At 46.4% G+C, this 24,130-nt stretch overlaps 1 protein-coding gene across 1 annotated transcript; it reads right to left on the bottom strand.

Moving 5' to 3' along the window:
* Nucleotides 1–919: 919 nt before the first annotated feature.
* Nucleotides 920–22,779, bottom strand: LOC135826579 (uncharacterized). Its single transcript, XM_065339184.1, has 6 exons — nt 22,586–22,779; nt 8,052–8,459; nt 5,130–5,588; nt 3,174–3,449; nt 1,589–1,999; nt 920–975 (listed from the first exon to the last, which is right to left on the bottom strand). The coding sequence occupies exons 1-6, from the start codon at nt 22,677–22,679 to the stop codon at nt 920–922; spliced, it is 1,704 nt and encodes a 567-aa protein (XP_065195256.1). The 5' UTR covers nt 22,680–22,779.
* Nucleotides 22,780–24,130: the final 1,351 nt, after the last annotated feature.

Raw genomic sequence — 24,130 nt, 5'->3', positions numbered from 1 at the left:
GGCATATTTTGGCAACTTGTACGAGCTAAACTCACCAAACAACACTCACTGGACAAGTTCTTCACGAAGAAGTAACACCCTGTTCTCCTCTGCCGTCACTTGATTTTACATCAATCACTATAACCGATGCAATAATAATGTAATAAAGGTCTTTTGAAATATGAATTTGATCACTATAGGCGATATATTACTATAGACGATTATTACTATACGCGATAACTGTGTATACTTAGTTATGGCAAATGAAAATGAATTTGAGAAATTGATCACTATATCCGGTATATTACTATAGCCGCCAACCTTATAGACGATACGGACTGTACTATAGTACATTGTACTTGCAGGTCTGAACCAGGGAGTAGCACGTACTACTCCCTTGTCTAAAACAGGGATGGCTACAGTGAGCGATGTGCAGAGTTGCGCATGTGATCAGCGGGTCTGCTATAGTCTCTCTCGACCCAGCTGTGAACCAAGATCGAAATTTTTGAGGGGGTGCTTTGGCACCCAAAGCACCCCCCCCCCCCCCCTGCCTACTCCCCTGTATGAGCTCCCGCTTCCTGCCGACTTACTAGACACTTGACTGATTCACGACCGCGTCTGGAGCACACTAGAAATCCGTCGTACTTTATACCTGGCTAACAATTTGGCGATACTGGATGCAGACAAAATGGTCAATATCAACCAAAGGATCGAGCCTGGTATCGAATTGTAGACACGAAAACAAGTTTTACCTGTCCAAAATACTCACTATCAGTTACATGAGTTGTTTTTCAACATGGCGCCACCTGTACCAGGTTTGGCTTCACGGTGTTTTCTCTCTCCCTCTTCACGTCTGATATGTTATGGCGTTACTGTCGCAATCGCCCTCGATTACTCGGTAGCACTGTCCTGGTATCGCCTCTACTCTCATCTGTATTCGTTAACCTCTTATCAAGAACCACACCACACCGCTGCGCTCTCCGACTGACCTCAATACTTTGCCACAGCACGACACCAGAAAAACGACACATCAGTTGGTACTCTGCTCCTTCAGACAGCAGCTGTTTCGATCATCAGGATCTCGTCAGTGAAGGTTGATAATGTAGAATGACTAACAGATAGTGAACTTCAATCTTTTGTAGCAAAAAAGCCTTTCGCCCCTGTCGTGCGATGAGTACTCTACCTCGAGCTACCTAATCCGGCCTTGTTTGTGTACATGCATGTATGCATGAGTCAAGTTTCGAGCAGTCTTGTCTACTAAGAACATAGTGGGGTTTGCATTCATGAACATTATAAGAGAGCTCTAACTTTACAAGCATCATTAATTTTGGCAGACGCAAGTACAGTGAAGCTTTGCTTTCAGGTGCGAGTGAAATGGTGTATTAAATCGCCACATAGGTACATTCTGGAACCTACCAATCGCTAACACCGAACATTATCCTGTGCCCTATTAAGGTAAAAAAAATTCTGTTTCAGAACAAAATATTCAGGTAAATCCGCGATCTTCGTTTAGCGAATTGGGGTTAAGAGTAATCGGAATGACTAATTACATCAGAGGGGTGTCCATCTAGAGATATTACTTCAGTTTACACAATGGATATAGACCTACCTTTAGGCACATATCGTTGACAGAGATACCGAAGTGGTAGGTTTTTGTCAAAGTTCAACAAGCCCCGATATAGCTCATAGTACCCATGTGCTCGATCAGAAATATTGAAAGGAAGTCTATACTGAGATGACCACGGAGGCTTTGTCGTGCGGGTCGACGATGTTACTTCCCAGTTCCAAGCACTCCACCCTCCGGCTGTCCATGTACCAGTCAAGCCTACCCACACACCCGAAGTTCCCTTGACTGTCAAGTTTGCACACGTCAGTTGAGCCATTGTCTGCACAGTCGCTAGTGATCCACCATATGACTGACATGTTGTTTTTGCTTCTGTCCAAGTTTTGAGTCCATCTTGAAAGGTCCAATCGACTTGCCATGTGCGAGAACTGATTAGAGAGCAGGTTTCCCATTTCACTACACAGAATCACAAATTATGCATAAACAAGCACAAGTACATGTATATGGGGGCAGTTTAAGAAGAAGAAGGAACGAAATGAACAATGGAACAAGTTCGGATTATGGGGATGATGAGCGCGGGGTGGAGAGGGAAGTTACAGATCCTGGTCGTATTGTGGATCCCGGGAAGTATTTAATTATTATGTGAGCAATCCAGGGTGCCGTGATGCATACAACGATAAAATTCTTCTCGGTTTAGTGTTTTTGTGTTTATTAGTAGTGCGTGTAAGCTGAATGTTATGTTATGTTATAGTCCGTAATTTGCGTGGCCCAGGTTTATGCATTCAGCAGAGGCACGTTTACCGCACTCAAGCGTTTCACTTTAACCCTTTATTGGCCGACTAAAATATAAACAAGCCCACGCAATCGCCAAACCTGAACCTAAATTGGACGTATTAAACTTTAGTTTGCACTGGACAAATTCCACGAACTTGGGCATCCTGGAAAGGCCTTGGCGAGAGGAGCGCAATGATCGTACCCTTGACTTCACGGGATGCACTGGTCCAGCGCTGCAAGCCAGGGAAGGCTCACGCTCGAGATCTATTTCTATCCACCATTTCACTTGTGAAAAAAATCAGAATTTTTCGTAGAGACTCCCGGAACCCGCTTTTGAAGTTGAATCGGTGTAGCCTTTTCAATAGATGACGTATGGCGGGATATCCTGGTCGTTGACCCTCGCATCGCGCTCTGAGTGCAAATTTCCCGGGACCAACATTACGAGTGCTATAACTCAAGAACCGCTCTTTGGATCGCTTTGAAAATGTTCGAGGCGACAGTTGAGAGGTTATTCCATTTTCATCTTCATATAACTTACTAGTTGCAAAACTGAATGCACCCTTCCTAAAAAACATTATGTTTCCAACATTGAGGTGAAGAGGCAAGGATAAATTTCTTCTAAAGGAAAGGACCAAGGACATACAATTTACACTATAATCATTCAATGCTTATCTCCGACGTGCTAGAGCTAATAACCAGTCAGTTGTACAACGTCAGTACGGTAGCTCAGTGTCGTGCAATGTTATCGCATTAGCTGATTGTTTTACATCCGAGTCAAATAATTGTGGCGGTAGTGGACAATATACTGGTATTTCCTTGGTCCTTGTCTTTGCCATTAATGTATCTACTGTATTACCTCTCGGCAATGTTGAAATGTAGACTTCTTGGTAGATGCTGCTGTTTATTCCAGTCGTAGTAGTATAGAATGCTTGGACTCGGTACGACGTGTTGGCACTCAGGTTTGCCAAAACCATAGACTCACTTGTGCCACAAACCAAAGTTGTGAAAGCCGCTGTCCTGTTTTTCGCGTACACAAAGCAGAATCCAGATATCCATTCTCGAAGTATCTGTGGCTGCACTAAACGTGCGAAGATCTCAGTTTCTGTGGCATCGACAGCTATGTTGGAGGGTGCTACATGAGAGAAAACATAGTATGGACCGTTTTAACTGCCAATGTAAAAGGATTTTTTATTGAACCTCTATTTGTTGTCATGCTACTGCGTAGTTTATCGGTCGGCAGGCAAGCCAAACGGTTTGAAACCACCGGTTGATACCCTAACTTGTTAAATCAGGAAAGCGGAATTAGAACCCTGGAAACAACATACATGAAGTTTAAAGATTAAGATAAACTAAGAATAGGAACCGGCGAGAGTTTCCATGTCAAACGTAACAAGAGAGGACATAATAGTACTTTGATTTCTTTGTCCATCACCACTTTACAAACGTAACATGTCGCTTCAGCTGATTCTGGTTATATTTATTTTGTTTACTTATCTGAACTGTGTTTATGTCATTTTGGTGTTGCAAATCTCCTTTCATCTTCGTACCAGGTACTTGGTCCGGCTCATCGCAATTGTCGCTTATCTCCCACCGGCACCTTTTGACAGGTAAAACCCAGTCCGATCACGATATCTAACTTACTTTTGCTTGGTAGGTTGTGATGGCAAGATCAAAGGAGGCACCAAAGAAAAATGCTCGCGACTAGCACTTTGAATCGCGATGTGTTCGACTTTTTTGGGAAGTGGGAATCTGGCCATTCACTGTCTGTGTTGCCAAAAGCCAAGCGTGCAGCGACCCGAAGACCGGAACTGTGGCAGGGGCAACTGACATCCTGGAGAGCGTGACAGGCACACGTGCACGGAAGAGGAGTACGACCCGCATGAGCGTCATGCTGAAGAAGAAAGGTGTTTTTGATGCGATGCGCCCGGCCGACGGTTGTTGTTCCTTGCTTGGCGGACCTAGCAGCAGCGTTACAAGAGTCGAGGTCAGCGTATCCTTCGGAGCGGAATGACAGCTGTCAGGCCAGTATGCCTCGAAGGCTTTGTTGAAACACGCTGTGGAGACACACAGGTCACACTGCCCACGGTTCCTTCAAGCACCGAAGTGACAGCCACAGCTGTTCCTTTCCCATTGCTCCCATACGACAGCCTGAGTAAGAAAGCAAGAGATACTCCGTCTATGCCAGCAGCTAGACACCAGCAAATGTCAGCTCATGTAACGGCGTGGCAGCTCGAGTGATGCAGAGTTCAATGAACACTGGACCTTTAAGAGTGTGAGTGCAAGAACGCGCTCCTTTGCGGATTTATTTCGTGCATTTTGCTTACCTTGCTTCCTTTTTTCGACTCGCTTTACCTGATTCCATTGCTGAAATTTTTTTCTTGTGGCGGAGAGTATTCTTGTATCATACTTCCTCACTATGCCTACTGGGAATTTCACAGAGCGGTAAAAAAACTCCTGTTCTTAGTGGCAATAGATAAGCGACAATTGCGATGAGCCGGACCAAGTATAAAGGATAAATACTTGGTGAGCACTACAGAGGTGATATGGTAGTAGTGGTCATTGTAAACGTCACAGGCCGAGTTACATAGTGGATTGGGTAAAGTGGAATACCCATTCGAAACTACATTTATTGCCAATTGCCCAAAGTATAATTTTGAATTGTTTTCTTCTTCACACGGTGAATGCATACGATATTGTAGGTCCATGAATGAGCAGAGTGTTGCTTGAAATTCGGCATGAATTTCTTAAACCAATGTTACTAAAGGTATACCAATATCAATACGCTAATGAAGTCCTACATAGTATACCTTACCATTTGGTGTGTATCTTTGACAGTAGAAACTTAGCTTCATTGTGCAATATTCGATTCCGAAACCCTCTTCTTCAGGTAAATAGTAACCACATTTTCGCTCTCCACTACCTCCTGTTGTTGAATTTATCCATTGAATTTTACTCGGTATGGATGGAACTGGTAACACCCATGTCCAATTTTTAGATGTTTGTTGTAGAGCAACCCACACATTGCATGTATTGGCTTTGCAGCCAAACGAGGCATTCTTGCAATTATCGCTTGAAGAACTGCTGCACTGACCATTTCGTGGTCCAAGCACTGACCTAGCGCACTCTGCATGGTTTAAGCTTTGGATATTGGCCAGAATGCTGAATCTCCCTGCACAATCGGTGGTGGCCTCATAATATGTCTTAGGCGTTGGATTGTAAAGTATCTCCAAGCGTCCAAGAGAATTGTTCGCAGAGCACACGTACCAGTTATCTTCACAAAAACACAGTTTGCATTCCGGTACAGCCATGATATAACAAAAAAAACATAGAAACATTCGAGGCACCTGGATTAGATTCCTCAATACAAAAATTGCATATGGTTCAGAAACACACGGACGAACATCCAAGGAATTGGGTTCTTCAGCTCTGACTTGAAATATCACATAATTTTATTATTAGGGCGGTCACCATCAGCCATTTCAATTTTCAACTGACGTTTGTTTGCAAGTCTAGCTTGCGTGAGTGAAAAATATTTTTCCCCGTACATGTATTCATTTTCCGGCTATTTTCAGAGCTGGGCCTTCGAAATATATTATTATCGAGTTTGAAGTGGCACATGGAGCACAGTAAGGGGCACCACAAGTCGGAAATTCTTCTATTGGCGGGTAGTGGTTTATACTGAACACTCTGAAGTTTCAACAGTCAGAAAATTTGAAGACCAATGTTTTCTGTGTAGATGTGGGATTCCCCAAGTACACTGTGTGTGTAGGAGACCGGGTACAGTAGAGCAGTGTACGTATTCTAAGGCACATTCATGTGAGACCCCCGTATACAAGTTGTGAATCAAAGCCGCCAATTTTGGAGTGGGAGTAGAGATCAGAGACTGACAAGGTGGATCATTGCTTCTGTTCAATTATCTAAAAGCAATATACCATGCTCGCATATAGATTGCGGCAGTGTTCAAGAAAGGGACTATTTTTTTACTGCTGTTACATTTACATCAAGCAGAATAAAACAAAGAAACGGGAGCTTAAAGAATGCTGTGAACAACGTTCGTGACTCTCCATAAATGGCACCAAGAACTGCTATTTTGATCCTGAACCCGCCTGTGCAATGGCATGGACAAGTATAAAGGTATTAGAAAGGAACTCCACTCTTGCTCAGGCGCTTGATTAGCTAAAGAACACCAAAGATTCACAGGCTATTGGTTGGTGGCATTTCAAGAGACGGCTTTATTTTGCTCCACAGGCTCCTAGGGGCAGGGCGTTATTTGAGAGTGGGCTCTATTGCGGGAGTACGATTCCGGGTTGCTTATCTAGGAAGTATTTCACGGTTAATCGACCCGTCACATCAAGCGCGGTTCATCCATACAGCGGAGAACGCGCTTTTTGACGTCATTGTTGCAGCAGAAGCGGCTAGATTTTCGGCATCAGCCGTTTTCAGCAGTCAGCCGTTTTCAAAGCACCGAATGAAGCGCTGAATTGATTCAGCCACTTTCAGTCATTCTGGCTCAGTCCAACTTTTAAACTGGCATTATGGAGTAGTGTGAGCATTGTAAGTGGCATTATAAAAATCGTGCAAATCCAAAGCACATCTTGCCATGGATGCATCGTGTTCTCACTTTTTCTGAAATATTCCGGCTTCCGTTGTTTGTTAAGTTACAGTTCCATTGTCTGCTGTCTGTTATTTTCCTCATCTTTCCTTGTGCGTTCTCTACGAGGTACGATTTGGTTCTGCAGCGTCAGACAAGGGAGACTTTTGTGGAATAGAAGCATGCTCGTCATGATATCGGTGGAGAGCAAGATGCAGACAACGCCAAGGAGTCTAGTTTCCGGATCCATGGCTGCACTAGAAGCCCAAACCTCTCTCAATCAACAACAAGAAGAAGAAAACCTATAAGAGTGCTTTCGTACTAGAAGCATCATAAAGACGGCCCGTGGACAGTGATGCGTCACGTTTTGTGAAACTGGCATTTTCAACCTTAGAGCACACGTCTCAGAAGACTTAGGGAAATGTCTTGGTAGATGTGCAGAGTCGAGACTTCCTAATGTGCGCGAGCCCCACTCCAGAAACTTCAACATGACCAAATTATAATAGCAATAAAGAGAACAAATTCTGCAGTCATCGCCACACTACAACGAAGTCATTAAAGTTTACCAGAAATAATTTTCTTGTCACATTCATCAGTGGAAAGTCGTTGACTGCAGAATTTGTTCTCTTTATTGCTATTATAAAATTGTTGTCTCCATGTCGATTATACGACCAAATTAATTTCACTTTGAGTTGCATGGTTTTGGTCCACCTTACTTGTTTTTTCCCTAAACCTGATGATTGCTAATGGCCGAAAATAAAGCTGCAACTTGCAGCGGAAACGCAACTGGGTTTGAGGATGGTGATCCGAGTTTTTCGAACAATACACCTACCTATCAGTTTCTATATTGCAATATTATCGGATAAGTCCCCTTTGTCAATTAATGGATCAATCAGTACCAACGCATTCGTAACTCCGATTAGTAACTTCGGCTCTGCTTTTCTTTGGGGTTTTTCATGTTTTGAACTGTATGTTTAACTCATTGGATTACTTTGGATTTTGTATCTCGTTATCGTTATCTTTTTCTCTAGCCCTCTCGCTTAGGATGAGCTGCCTTTATGGGAGCTTAAACGAAGACTATATACTTGCTTTATGCAGGTTGATGCCAACACGAACAAGCAAAATAATAATAATAACACCTACCTTTAGGCACATATCGTTGACAGAGGTACCGAAGTGATTGGTTCTTGTCCCAGGTCCGTAATGTGACAATATCTGGCTCAAAGTATCCATATTTGTAATCAGGTCGAATCAATGGGAACTTTGAATCCCATCGAAGTTGTGCCGTAACGGATGACAATGCAGCTTCCCATTTCCATGCACTCCAATTTCCGGCGGTCCATGTACCAGTCAGCCCTACCCACGTGGCTGATGTTCCTTCTGCGGTCCAGTTAGCACATGTCAGCTGAGCCATTGTCTGGACAGTAGCCAGTGATCCGCCAAGTGACCGACAGGATATGTTGGCGTCCTTCCAGAGTTTGCTATCATATTGAAAAGTCCAATCGACTTGCCAAGTGCTGGTGTTGGTTTGAGCACAGGCTTTCCATGTTGCTGCACAGAGTGAATCAAAGCACAAGAACTGAAACTACACCGGATGTTCTGAAAACAGACTGATGTTCATTGTACATGTACATGTAAAGTAGACTCCTGATATAACGGACCCAATTATGCAGCATTCGTTGTTCTGTATAGCCGAAGTTGGTTATAACAGAAATGAATAAACACCCGAGATCCGATTATATAATCGGATCTTGGCCGTTCATCCAATATGAGTTGTCTGATGATTTCCCGGGAAATGAAGCTTTAAGTCACAACGAATGTTCCTTGCTATATTTCTACTTCAGCAGAATAAACAAGCTGTGCTGCCTCCTTTCCTGGACACGTGGATGATCCAAGTTTTCACAAACAGAGGCAAATAAAGGAAAGAAATGGTACCGTAGGGTGTGATTCTTGCAATATTATACGTGAAATATTATATGAAAGTGTGACGCATGCGTGACATGAGAGGAGAAATAGATAGATAGATGGATAAAAAGAGAGATAGAGAGAAGGAGAGAGACAGAGACAATTATAAATAGACAGAGAGAGAGAGAGGGAGACAGAGAGAGACTAACAGCCAAACAGACACACAGTAAGATATGAATTGAAAGATAGTTTAAATAGTATGTGTAACCTTGAATCCCTCCATTTCAGACGTACCATCATCGCTATTACAATTCTTTTCAAATGCATCCACTTTCAACCTCATATCTTATTCCATTTGATATCAATATTCCTCGTAGTGAACGCAGACCAAACAAGCTTGTTTCAACTCTCATGGGAAATTTTCATCTTCACTTTTCTTACATAAAATCGGCAAATTATGGAATTGCCTTCTACCCAAGATTACCGCTATAGATTCTGTTTCAGAATTTCGGACACAATTTCGCGCTCATTTTAAACAGCATACATTTGCCTGCACAAATTGCTTCACTATTGCATAAATCAATGATCTTTTTCTTTATTAGGAGATCCCCCCGATAGGCTATGCCTTTGGGAAATACTATCAATAATAAATATTCAAATATTCAAGAGACAACAAGACAGACAGACAGGGAGAGGGAGAGCGAGACTACTTTATTGTCTGGAAAAATGAATGAACCAAGCTCTCACAAAATGACCAACAACAGCAGCAAAGCCAAAAAAACAACGACAGCACCAATACCATCAACAACAACAACAACAACAACAACAACAACAACAACAACAACAACAACAACAACAACAACAACAACAACAACAACAACAACAACAACAACAACAACAACAACAACAACAACAACAGCTGCAGCAGCAGCAGCAGCAGCAGCAGCAGCAGCAGCAGCAGCAGCAGCAGCAGCAGCAACAACAACAACAACAACAACAACAACAACAACAACAACAACAACAACAACAACAACAACAACAACAACAACAACAACAACAACAACAACAACAACAACAACAACAACAACAACAACAACAACAACAACAACAACAACAACAAGAGCAACAACAACAACAACAAGAGCAACAACAACGACAACGACAACGACAACGACAACGACAACGACAACGACAACGACAACGACAACAACAACAACAAAGACAAAGACAACGACAACGACAACGACAACGACAAAAACAACGACAACGACAACGACAACGACAACGACAACGACAACGACAACGACAACGACAACGACAACAACAACAACAACAACAACAACAACAACAACAACAACAACAACAACAACAACAACAACAACAACAACAACAACAATAATAACCGGTATAACACCCCGGATACAACAAAATCAACCAGCTGGAGAGCGAAAGCAGTTTTTGGAGCTCCGTAGTTTTTTATGCATAATAGTCCGCTCCCAGCCCGTATGGCTGTGGGTGCACAGGTAGCAAACTAGATCACTTAAGCCTGGTTCACACAAGGCCGATTTTCCGGCCGGTGCTCCGACACCGACTCCGACATGGAGTCTGCCGACTGTGTCGGCTGAGTCGGACGGCCTGTTCACACACGGGGAACGACTCACTCGCAATAAAGTCGCATCGATTATCCATAAAAGCAAGAGTTCATGTGGGTTATGAAATTTTGGTAGGACTTTACATTTCATCAAGAGTACAACGTACAAGAGGTCATGAGCTCGACATCGACGCTCTTTGCTGTCATGGTGAAAAGCCTACCGTGATTGGTCTGAATCCTGCTCCATCAGGTGCAAGCAGTAAAAATCTTCCGGCTTTTCGGCGAAATATCGACCAGTCGATACTTGGCCGAAAACTAGTGCGACAAGAAAATCGCCGCAGATTTGTCGGAACCCTGTACGACAACATAGTTCCCACTACGCAATGTTCGCCCCGATCTTGAGGATTTTTCGTACGAGTCCATGTCGGCCGGAAAATCGGCCTAGTGTGAACCAGGCATTAGAGTGCTGATTCACTACAACCGCCAGGCGTCATGGCCGGAAACGGAGCTGATACGGAGCCCTGGTGACAGCTCTCGTCTTCGACACTGAAGAAGAACACTGTTGTATTCCCCTCGCAAGCCCAGGTAAGCGTGGGGGCCTACATAAAGCTCCTAGAAGAGCAATGTATCACCGGCATCATTTCGATGCAGACAACAAGCAGGGGTCAATGTAGACTTACCGTTGAGTCATATGAAAAAGCCAAATTGTTGGTGCTCAGTGGCTTCGATTGCAAGGGCGAACGGGTTTCACCACGCTTCGTTTCCGCACCAACAACACAGTTACACATCCACGATGCTCCGATCTGGATCTCAGACGGTGTCCTAGCAGCTGCGCTCTCACCGTACGGAAAGCTTATCGGTGAGATACGACACGGCAAAATCAATTTTTCAAACGGCACCCAAACAGCAACTGGTGTGCGATTCGCCACGTTTGAACTCAAACCAGGCAGTTCGATCCCGTCGTACCTGCGTACGACAGAAGGTTCCCACGAGCTCCGCATCATCTACGACGGCCAGGTAGGCTGGTGCAGGCTATGTGGCCAGCTAGGTCACATCGCCCGTACCTGCCTAAGCCGTCGCCGTGCACACACCTCCACGTGAACTGTGTACGCGATGGAGGCAGGAGCAAATTTTGGAGCTCCTGCTCCATCCATGTTTTCTTTCAAAGTATCGAAAGATTGGCCTTCTGACCATAAGTTTATACTGCAGGAACTGTCTGGCAATTCCTTTTAAAAGAGAGCATGTCTGAGAAAACTAGAACATATGTGCAAGTCGATCTCCCAGATTTCGCTCAAATTTTGCAGGTAGGTTTGCTTTGGGGTGTAGACCGACATTCCAAAGCCCGCACAAAATCTTTTGAAGGGAACCATGAAATTGGCATACCCCTCTATATTGACCCAATATTGGCACGATTTATGGGTCTACAAACGAGCTACGGCACAGCGTACAAGAACAAGCTACGAACAAAACTCCATCAAGTCAACATTACCTCACCTTAGAAGAGTTCTTGGGGCAGCACCACTTAGCCACGCCAGCATCCCAGAAGACGAGGGCAATCATCCCTTGACGCCACAAATGATCGTCTTGAAAATAGCCAAATTACAAGCGCTGATAAAACTGCGAGCAACGCCCTCAATTAGCAAACACTATACACCGGCAGATAGTAGAACACCTCTTCTAGCACTGAGGACATGTCCCCCATCATCCTTTTTGGGTTTTCTTGAAATAAACAATTTTGAATTTTTCCACTCGACCATTCTGAAATACGTCCAAACTCATACCTGCGCAGGAAAGCTCGCCCCTCCGCGACGTCTAGTCAGCAATTTGTACTCCAACACCACTCCCAACGCTGCAGAACAAAGTGTATTGTTGACTCTGACAAGGAAAAGCAGCGGTGATCAATTGTCACTCCAAAGGACAAGCTTCTCCTTGCGCTACCAACATAATTCGGTGCAACAGTTGATGCAAAAGTGACTGAATTTTTGCGTGTAGTTTTTGGATTTTACTGCAAGAGGAATGAAGAAATCTCGTGCATCGTGACGTAGCATAATGCTTTCTGGTGCACGACACAATGCACATCATCACGATCGTTCCCGAGGCGCTATTCGAAACGAACCATGAGGGAGGAGGTAAGATGCATTATATTTCTTGCATGCTCTGCTCAGAACATTCAGAAACTATCGTTATAGCACTAGCAGTATTGCATTTGCAAGAATTCTTTGAGATATTTCCTCTTACAGTAAGAACAGGGATGCATTTTTCACACTAACCTCGCTCATCCCGAACATGGTTCAACAGGAACTACGGCTACGTAGTTTACATGCTGAGTGATGATCCACGTAAATCTGCAACAGCAAGGAATGACCGTTGTCCATGCCATCAAGGTCGCTTGGAGTTGACCAGCGCGCGGCCTACACTGGTTGCATGGGGTATGTGGCGCGCCCACATGGCACTGATGGCAGATTTCTTACGTCATGAACAACGTGATTTGACCCTACTCGCCCTCGTCTGTGTGCTGCATGTTGAGGGAAAGTCCCGGCTGGAAGGCGTACAACACGACATGCGTGCTCTTGAGCTGGACATCAAGATGCACTTGATCCGATCTGGATCGACGGGTGATCCACGTAAGTGCAGGTGCGCTTGATCAAGGTGACTCGGAACAACTGCTGAACCGTGATCTACGAGACCTGGCAGGCATTCTTGTGTCACGAAGCACGTGGTTTCATCATTCCTCTTGCAGTAAAATCCAAAAACTACACGCAAAAATTCAGTCACTTTTGCATCAACTGTTGCACCGAAAAATGTTGGTGGCGCAAGGAGAAGCTTGTCGTTTGGAGTGATAAGTGATCACCGCTGCTTTTCCTTGTCAGAGTCAACAATTCACTTTGTTCTGCAGCGTTGGGAGTGGTGTTGGAGTAGAAATTGCTGACTAGACGTCGCGGAGGGGCGAGCTTTCCTGCGCAGGTATGAGTTTGGACGTATTTCAGAATGGTCGAGTGGAAAAATTCAAAATTGTTTATTTCAAGAAAACCCACAAAGGATGATGGGGGACATGTCCTCAGTGCTAGAAGAGGTGTTCTACTATCTGCCGGTGTATATATTTTGCTAATTGAGGACGTAGCTCGCAGTTTTATCAGCGCTTGTAATTTGGCTATTTTCAAGACGATCATTTGTGGCGTCAAGGGATGATTGCCCTCGTCTTCTGGGATGCTGGCGTGGCTAAGTGGTGCTGCCCCAAGAACTCTTCTAAGGTGAGGTAATGTTGACTTGATGGAGTTTTGTTCGTAGCTTGTACTTGTACGCTGTGCCGTAGCTCGTTTGTAGACCCATAAACCGTGCCAACATTGGGCCAATATTGAGGGGTATGCCAATTTCATAGTTCCCTTCAAAAGATTTTGTGCGGGCTTTGGAATGTCGATCTACACCCCAAAGCAAACCTACCTGCAAAATTGGAGCGAAATCTGAGAGATCGACTTGCACATATGTTCTGGTTTTCTCAGACATGCTCTCTTAAAAACGTGAAAGAGTCTGTCAAGCAGATTGATCTGCATGGGAAACCTGGTTGGTGCCAAGTCACACTTTCAAGTAGAGCTCATCGCGAGACGGTTTTGAGCAAGGGACTTTGCATACGAGGTGAGCAGTTGGAACTGCATCTCCCCGACGAGGGCTCCACTCAGCTCCATGTGTTTGGTTGCCCTGTCGGAATGCCTGATGGCCCACTTTCGGCATCTTTGTCGGTTTTCGGCAAGCTCATTGGTCCGCCATCACACGGCAAGATCAGCTTCGAAGGCACGTCCTTCAAGACAGGAATCAGGTACGTCAATATCGTACTGTCTAAACCCGTACCGTCGTGTGTGACCGTTGGGAAGAGAAAGTTGCGGGTGTGGCACAGGGGGCAGACCCAGACGTCCTGGCGCTGTGGCACAACGGGTCATGAAGCACGAGAGTGTAAAGTAAGGGCGGGCAGATAGCCTGAAAGTTCAAGTCGTACTAACAGTAACTCTAGTTCTGAACCTTCAGATTCTGTACCTCAGTTGACCTGCGAACGTGGGAGTACCCGTACGAATTGCGTAGGTTCGAACTCCGAAGTGAACTCCAACACATCCCAGCACGGTGACAGTGTATCTAGCATACCCACTACACGCACAAAAGCGCAGCAACCTACATCTACGCTGAGTATGGCCTGTGCTACTGCGGGCCCAAGCACGGAGGAAGTCATCCAGGTACCTGAGGCAGTGACAGTACGAGCTTCAGAACACCATGACACAGCCGTACCAGTCCCACCTGCCGCGGGACACGTAACTGAGCCCGAACTTTTGGCGAAGTTGTACATGACTATGGACGACCAGACACGCTGTGCGCCAACGCACCAGCCGAACGTAAAGCACCAGCATTCACGGAATTTGCGCCTGTTTCGACGGAGGACATTACGGCCCTTCTCCAGTCCGTTGACGCGTCAAAAGCAACTGGACATGATGACTTGCCGGGTATTGTCCTTAGAAACTCGGCATCAATACTGGCTCCCTCGCTCAGCATCATTTTCAATACTTCGTTATGTCAGGGGTGTGTTCCCCGTCAGTTTAAAATTGCTAATGTGTCGCCGCTATTCAAAGGTGTTGGCCTTGACCCTTGTCAGCCTACTGCGTATCGACCTATTTCTCTACTACCAGTCGTTTCTCGCCTCCTCGAGAATATCGTCAAAGCTCAGCTTACATCCTTTCTGACCGATCACAGTATTCTCCCTGACTCGCAGTTCGCGTACAGGAAGAACCACAGTACGGAGGACACTCTTGTGCTAGCTGTCCATCGCTGGCTGAAAGCGAAGTATGAGACGCAAACTCACAGGTGTGATATTCGTGGATATGTTGAAGGCTTTCGACTGTGTCAAACACACCATCTTGGCACAGGAGCTATCCGACATTGGGGTCGGCGGTACTGTCCAGCTATGGTTCACTAGTTACCTGAGTGAGCGGCTTCAACGCGTAGTCGTGGGCGGAAATTGCTCGGAATACGTCGCATGCAGTCGAGGGGTGCCGCAAGGATCCGTCCTCGGCCCTCTCCTGTTCACACTATGCATCCGTAACATTCGATGCTGCTTGCCCCAGAAGGTCAAAAACCAGGAATTTGCAGACGACATTGCAATTGAAGCCTCGGGCAGTTGCGAACAAGTGTGCTCTTCTCTAAGCACAGCCATCACTGGCCTGTCGCAGTGGTTGGAGGACCGCGGACTAATGCTGAACCAAAAGAAAACGCAAGCTCTGTTGATTACCCCAAGAGGCCCAGCCCCTGACACAGATAACATTCGAATTCGCAGTGGGAATGCAGCCCTTGCAGTTGTGGAACAAGCGCGGTACCTGGGCGTAATGGTAGATGGGCAGCTCTCCTGGGAGCCTCACGTCAATCACACAATCCAGCAGGTGCGGAAGTCAGTAGGTGCGCTGTGGCGGAGCCGCCGAAGCCTCACCCTGGCGTCAAAGATCCTGTTTTACAGGTCGATGATCCAGGGTAGGTTGTCGTACGCTTAAAACGCCTTTATCCGTCACTTCAAATTGGCAACATGGAGCCCCTCACACGTCTAGCGAAGTGCGCTATCTGCGGCTTCTTCGGTCTGCCACCTTGGTCGCGCACGAGCCCGATCTTTGAACAGCTCCGCCTCACCACCCTGGAGGACATGTTTAACATTAAGCTCCTCATCTTTGTCCGTCGTTGTCTGTTCTCCCGAGCTAGCTCCCTCTTCACCAGCTTCTTCGTGAGAGTTACTGGTGACCGCACTCGGGGAGCAGCACATCACCTCGTTTGAGTACCATTTTGGCCCGGTCCTGCGGGTCGAGCGACCATGCAGTTCATCGGCGCAGTCCTGTGGAACCAGCTCCCGCCTGATCTCCGTTCCGAGCCCAGCCACCTTCAGTTCTGTGCCCTGCTAAAAGCGCATCATGGCTCCGCTTAAATGCTTTTCGGCTAGTGTGTTTCTGTGGTATAGCGGACTGAAGAATAGTAAACGTGTTGCGCAATATATGTATGAAGCTATTTTGTATATAGTATGTTCCCATTCCGTTTTGCTTTGGTGTAGCCCTGAGGTTGATTGCTTATTTATTTCTACCCTTCCTCTCTCCATACTTCTGTCCCCCCCCCCTCTCTCTCTCATTCATTCTGTCGTCCACATGTATCAAAGGAGGCAAAATCGCCTGTTTGTGGTGCGACGTTAAATAAACTTCTACAACAACTCCACGCATGCCGACAGAGAAGGCAGCAGCACTGGCAGCACAGAGCGGAACATGAACAGCGGAGCTGAAGCGGAGTCTCACCGTACCGATTCGGCACCAAAAGCGTCCCTGAGTTTGACCCACGCCAGCGGCGTATCCCAAACGGCCTCCGACGGTGCCAACACCACGCCGAAAGCAGACCTGCTCTCGAGCTCGCACCCAAACGACCCAGTCTACAGCCAGTACGAGTCGTACGAACACGACATCGCATCGCCCATGTCGGCAACCAGCACGACCGTGCACCGCGGAACGCCGCCAGGCAGCACAAATACAAGTACGAAAACATCCAACTCACCGCACACCGACACAACTACTCCGACCAAAAAGTGTAATCGCCCAGATTCGGCGCGTGCTGAAGACCTCCTCTCCTCACTGGTGACTAACACAGGCATGTCTAACCAGCCAGCAAACCCCTGGGTTACCTCCGAACGACGCAGGAGACCCAGTCCCAATGCGGAATCCTCACCTGATTTAAAAATTCCAAAAAACAAAAAGAGAGCAACAACATCGACCCTGGCCAAAGCCAACCCCTTGCCCCAGCACAGGGCTCACGCTTCAGCCCACTGGTGTCACACGATACTCAATCCTAGCGCTGTCCTCCACAACATATCAGTGAGAACAATACTTTCAATTGCGGAAATACCAAAAAAACGAAACAACTTACAAAAATAAATAAAAAATAATGGAAGTCGCGAATTTTATCAACTCGAACGTCAGGTGTCTGTTCAACAAGATGGACGAGCTTAGCCACGTGGCAGAGTTGCAACAACCGTCAATAATCGCCATCCAGGAAACCTGGGCGGATCCATCGGACAGCGACGGGATGTACGCCATCAACGGCTACAAACTCATAAGAGCGGACCGGGACACTTTTGGTGGAGGAGTCGCCACATACATACCACACAGCTGCCAACACGAGACAATTACCATTCCCATGACTCAAGCGGAATGTATTTGGATTAGAATAACAATCGGCCAAGCCTCCCTTGTGGTAGGGAACATCTACCGTCCCCCGCGGTCCGACCCGGCAGAGTTCGTGATGGAACTGGAGAGAGCCATAAAGCTAGTTGAAAGACCCCAGGATGAGATACTTCTCCTTGGCGACTTCAACGCCAAGAACTGCTTGTGGCACCCCAGCGACACCACTGATGCCTTAGGTGAGGACCTGCATTGGCTGTGCGAGACTCGTGGCCTCACACAACAAGTCTCCTTTGCCACCCACCTACGCCAACACACACCTGCATCGTGCCTTGACCTGACCATCTCTAGCCTCAGCCGCCATAACATCACCATCACAAGCCTGCCTCCTATAGGTGCCTCTGATCATGTTGTCATACAAGGCAACCTACGACCCCAGCAGCACACCACCCACAGAAACAACAATACCAATTATAATAAAAATGAGAGCAGTACTATACAGCAAAGCACCTCCAGCGCATACTGGTTGTGGAGCGAAGAACGCATTGCGTCCCTGCGTGAAGCTCTTGCTATCTGCAATCTGCAGTACGATCCACATCCCACTGATCCTCAGCCAGTAACCTCATTCCGGAACTTCTGGAGAGACCAGATACTGAAACTAGCCGTGCACCACTGCCAAGTGGCCAGCAGCAAGTCCCGCAAAAATACTACGCCCACTCGTCCCTGGATGACGAAGGATCTCCTCAGCCAGATCAAAACAAAGCACAAACAGTTCCGCACCTACAAGGCGACCCAACTAGACTCAGATTGGAAACTGTAGACAGCCCAGCGTAACCGAGTAACCGCTCTTTTGCGACAGGCTAAGTCCGATTTTGTCCAGCAAACAACGTCAACGGGTACAAACCTCCACCGTCTACTGAAGCACCTGAAGAAACCGCCTAAGCAAACAATTCCCACACTATCGACAGCCAACTCCACTGCAGCCACGGCTATGGAGAAGGCAACAACTTTCAACAAGTTCTTTATCTCCCAAAGCCAACAGCCCTTCGACAAGACCACCTGTACTACACCAGACATCAACAATACCCCTGACATCAGTCATACTCTAAATACAATCGCAGCAACAGTGGAAGAGGTCGAGAAGCTTCTAAGCAGTCTAGACACTGGCAAGAGCCCAGGCTTTGACAACATCCCAACTCGGCTCTTGAAAGGAACTGCAAAGGAAATCTCCCCATCTCTCACTAGTCTCTACAATCTGTCCTTCAGAACCGGAGAAATACCACAGGATTGGAAAGACGCAACTATTACACCCATCCCCAAGTCGGGCAACCCCTCCCATCCTACCAACTACCGACCCATCTCCCTGCTCAGTATATTATCAAAAACACAAGAAAAAATAGTCCACTCTCGTCTGTACAATCACATAGCTCCGCATTTACCCTCCAACCAATCCGGCTTCAGGAGACAAGACGGGAGACTACAACTCGCACGGATCGTCCACCAGATATCCACAGCTAGGGATGCGGGGAAGCATGTTGTAACGTGTTTCTTCGATCTCAGTAAAGCCTTTGATCGTGTATGGCATCAAGGCTTGCTGAAAAAGCTGAGCCACTACGGTGTCGACGGCAAGGCTCACAATTGGCTCGAAGCCTACTTGACAGGACGCAGACAGCGGGTGCAGGTTGAAGGCACAACATCCGCCTTCATACCAATATCAGCGGGAGTGCCCCAGGGCTCGGTCCTGGGACCACTTCTGTTCCTGGCGTACACCATTGTCCTGCCCACTGCCTGTGAAAATGCGACAACCTCGTGTAGCCAGTTCGCGGACGACACCGCACTAATTGCCATTGCAGGCAGCTACATTGAGTGTGAGGCTGGGCTACAAAGAAGCGTCGATGCCGCAGCAGAATGGCTAGAGCGCTGGCACCTGCTAGTCAATAAAACGAAAACCGTCATCCTCCCGTTCTACCATGCTAACCAACCACCACCACGACTACCCGAAATAAAACTTGGCCAAACCCTACTAGAAACAGTAAATCAACATCGTCACCTCGGCATCATCTTTCAGCACGACCTAAGATGGTCAGCCCACCTTGACTTTGTGCTGAAGAAAGCCGTAAAATCTTTTAATATTCTCTTTAGGCTCAAATCAACTCTACACACTAAATCACTCTCTCTCTCATTAACAAAACGTATATCCTGCCAATAATTGAATATGCATGCATTGCTGTCACCCCGCTCTCAATCGCAGCCCTTGACCGCCTTGAGCGAATCCAGCGCAAGGCGGCCAGAATCTACCTCCGTCTCCCCCTCTACACTCCTCTGGATCATTCAACACTGCTCCATCAGCTCAAATGGCCGACAACGTTCTCTCGCCGCAAAAAGAAGCTCACCCTTCTTGCTCACTCTATAAAATACCAATATGCCCCACAACACATACGCTTGCTCAACACTCCCGCTCAAGTTACGGCCCAGTACAGCCTTCGACACGCACGCACTTGGCACCTCCCACCCTCCAGAACCGATCGCTGTAAAGACTCCCCACTGTTCAAGTCTCTAGAATAGTACGATGACCTCCCTACTAGCATTCGTGACGTCTCCTCCTGACCTGCTTTCAAACAAGAAATCTGCTTACTGCTGATTAACTTAATCTGCTCCTGCAGCGCTCACCCTCTCCCATACTTGTAAAGTTCAAAGTGATGTAAATCACTTTCCAACTGTTTAACCCACAATCTCATAAATATAACTCTTATTGGCGATGGTGCCATCGTGAGAATAAAGAATTCAAACAACAACAACAACAACAACAACAACAACAACAACAACGACAACAACAACAACAACAACAACAACAACAACTACTACTACTACTACTCTTGCAGCAACAGCAACAGCCTTAGCAACAGCAACAGCAACAGACGGCGACGGCAACAGCAACAGCAACAGACGGCGACAGCAACGGCAACAGCGACGGCGACGATTTTGCTAGAAGTTTTCATTTCTTATTGGCTGAGATTTACGAAAAAAATAATTTTTATGTGAGGTTTTGAATTCCGAATTACGGCACAGCGTTCTTCGGTCATTTGTCGAACATCAAAATGTCGAATTTTCGCACCAACGTTTTTTTTGCAAGTCGAAAGTGATGTGTTTTCATTTCGCGAGCCCCATCATCAGCAACGTCCTGTCCCGTTTCTTGCTGATTCCAACGAACTTTGATCGCCCAAAGAGTCGAGGGCCAAACCTGCCTCCTCAGTCGCCTCAGAAGAACCAACTCCATGGCCAAGTCAAATTTTATGCGTGTCGCCATGGTCTTTTCAGCCACACAGATTACGGTGAGGACACTCCAGGCGGAAGAGAGTAGACAGGCAGTGGAGAGAAGGAATCAGAGGTAGCTTACGATGCTATGTCGCCAAAGACGCCTGCCAAGCGATGCCGAGATAAGAAACCTCTTTGAATAAATCACGCGCTAGCGCTCTTCTACAAGAAAATGCATCTGAAAAATATTTTCCGCAAAGTGAACTTTTTCCCAACAAATACGCCGAATCTTCGTGTGCATTTTCGACCTCGCTCCCGCGTGCCGAATCTTTTTACCGAATTTCGGAATGCAAAAACCTCGCTATTGCTACCAGGTTCGGCCTCATTTCCTCTATGCTGCGCTGACGAGTCCACAAAGGACGGCTCTGTCCGCAAATTGAGTATTTCGCTTCTGCTCTTGTAGCAGTTGAGCACTCTTGCGTGGGGTAGTGCCTTTGCTGTTTGCGTTATGCAGAGCTCACTGACTTGTCAGTTTGAGCACCCTGGCAAGGTACGGTCGGGCCTGGTTTAAATTTGGCTTTGGAAATTTTATTTTTCATTGCTACCAGGTTCGGCCTCATTTCCTCTGCGCTGCGCTGACGAGTCCACAAAGAACGAAACAGTTCTGTCCGCAGATTGAGTATTTCATGCTCTTGTAGCAGTTGAGCACTCTAGCGTGGAGTAGTGCCTTTCCTGTTTGCGTTATGCAGGGCTCGCTGACTTGTCAGTTTGAGCACTCTGGCAAGGTACGTTCGGGCCTGGTTTAAATCTGGCTTTGGAAATTTTTTTTTCATTGCTACCAGGTTCGGCCTCATTTCCTCTGTGCTGCGCTGTCCACAAAGGAGGAAACAGTTCTGTCCCCAGATTGAGTACAGATATAATACAATAATTTCTCTGTCTGTCACTCGGTCTGTCTGTCTCTGCCTGTCGTTATCTCATTATTTCTGTCTTTCCCCCTGTTCCTCTTTTCGTCTCTCTTTCTCCCTCTATCTCTCTCTCTCTCTCTCTCTCTCTCTCTCTCTCTCTCTCTCTCTCTCTCTCTCTCTCTCTTTCTCTCTCTCTTTCCCTCACCCCCTCCTGGATGCAGGCTCATTTCATCCGCTTGCTGGGCCACTTCTTGCTCTATTGTCATGTCTTCCCCTTGGCTCAGTCTTCCTATTTCTTTCTCTGCTGGACTGTTTACTTCCGTACATAATTTTCAAAACCATCTATGCTCCAACTTCCGAACGGATGCCAAAATAATTATGCCCGAAATTTTCAACCACCAAATTAGTCCAATTATAATATCCGCATAATCCGCCGGTGCCTACTACCCCTTGCTTATAGCCAGCGATGCTCTACCACTAATCTATGATTCAGCCGTCTTCTGAAAATGCCTTGGTTGTTACGACCAGAACCCCGCACCGTGAACCCTGGTTTGGTGGCCGGAACTATTTTACCGCTAGGGCTACCGTCAGACTAGAAACGATACATGTAGTTCAATAATAATTGTCTTCATGCGGCCATATTCACGCTTTCTGTGAATCACTGTAGGCTGGTGTGACGTAGCCCACCAAGAGTTCCTAAATGTAGCTACCTCTTCACTACCACCCTTCTTTCTGCGGAGGTTTACTCATGATAGGTATTGTACAAGATAAAAAGGGTGATCGCTGCCGCTACTATCGAACTTATCTAAACATAAGCCGTAATATCCGAGAGTATCTTACCGACTGGATACGCGGCACTCGTTCGCCCACACCTATAGCTGAAGTAGATCAAAATCCCGATGCACAGCCACAGCTGTATCTGCAATGTGGCCATTCGTATCTCGATGCGAAACGTCTGCGACCTTGTTCACTCGTCCATTAGCTCAAGGAAGCAACCTGCACTTACCACTGAAAGCATTACGCTTTGAGTTGGACAAAATACTTATAGCTACATGTAAAACTGTTTTGTGTGTATACTGCTCTGTACATTTGTACATTGAGCACTCTACCTCGGGCTTCCTAGACCAGCCTTGTTTGGAGCTACATGTATGTAGTTATGATTTCGTGTGATGTCTGTGATACGAGAAACTGTGATTCGCACTCCGTGAACAGCTTAGTTTGTCACCTGCTAGTACAACAGTAGACAGTTCACGTATTACCACATGTCTGGTGTGCTTCCTGTTGACAGCTTGTTACCACCTGTGTTGGTTTGTACCAGCAAAAATGGAGTTCCAAAATCTGTCCTCATACCTAGTCATTCGTTCTTATTATCATCTGTCACAATACAATCATGAACTGTTCATTTTGTACGACCTTTTAGCCCCTTACCTCTCTTCTTCCAAAAAATCGCGTTCGCTCCGGGCCGTGATTTCGGTGTTCATCCTGCCACCGCTGAGTGATTCTCTACACTATCGCGACAAGCTTTAAATCTCCGGAAAAAATGTGCTCAAGCCCTTTCCAACGGTATATTGTTTGCGCGATGCGAGTATGTTTCACAGAGTTACGATAGTTTGTACACTTGTCTATGCACTGCGATATGATGCGCGTTCGCTCCGGGCCGTGATTTCGGTGTTCAGTACTCCTTGTACGGTTTGTGCTAGATTGTGCACGCCTGACTGTTCAGCATCTTGAGCAGCTGGTGGACTCGATCACATAACTTGTACCCGCATTTTCCATGTTGAAAATATAATTTTAAAACATAAATGTGGGATATGAATGTACGGTTATAGGATTTTTCACGTCATTCAGAGTTTATACCCATCCGATTCAGTTCCCACCTACATGTCCGATCTGCCGCAAGCCGGTGTGCATGACCATTGAATACTTGAAATCGAATTGTTTTTCACCACAAATTACGAAATAATTTAAGTTTTAGCACAGACGGCATGCAATAGACATAGAACACATTGCTGCTTGGATTTAAATATCAGCCCTAAGGCCGCGGTCACACCAAATAAGCCGTTTTCAGCTTTCGCAGAAAGAAGCGTGTGCTGAATGAAGAAGCAATTGGTCACATCGACGTACGAGATCCGCTGCCTTGTGTTGCGTGTTGTACAGGTTTTTTCTCCATGCTCTTTTTTTGAATTTGATTTTCTGTGTAACATGAACGTGGCAATCAGCGGAGTTTTGGTACCGTACTGGGAGAGCTAGAGGAGCTTCATTGCCACATTGGAACCAGGTTGCTTGTTTGAAAGATTGAGGGAGGTCCTCTGAATGACTGAATCGCGCTTGGTGTCACCGCGGCCTAATGCCTAATGCACACTTAGTCTTGGTGGTGTGGCATTG

The sequence above is a fragment of the Sycon ciliatum genome, chromosome 10 (genome assembly GCF_964019385.1).
Source record: "Sycon ciliatum chromosome 10, ocSycCili1.1, whole genome shotgun sequence".
Classification (NCBI taxonomy): Eukaryota; Metazoa; Porifera; class Calcarea; order Leucosolenida; family Sycettidae; genus Sycon; species Sycon ciliatum.
Note: the sequence above shows the minus strand (reverse complement) of the source record. Positions and strands in the feature narration are given on the sequence as shown.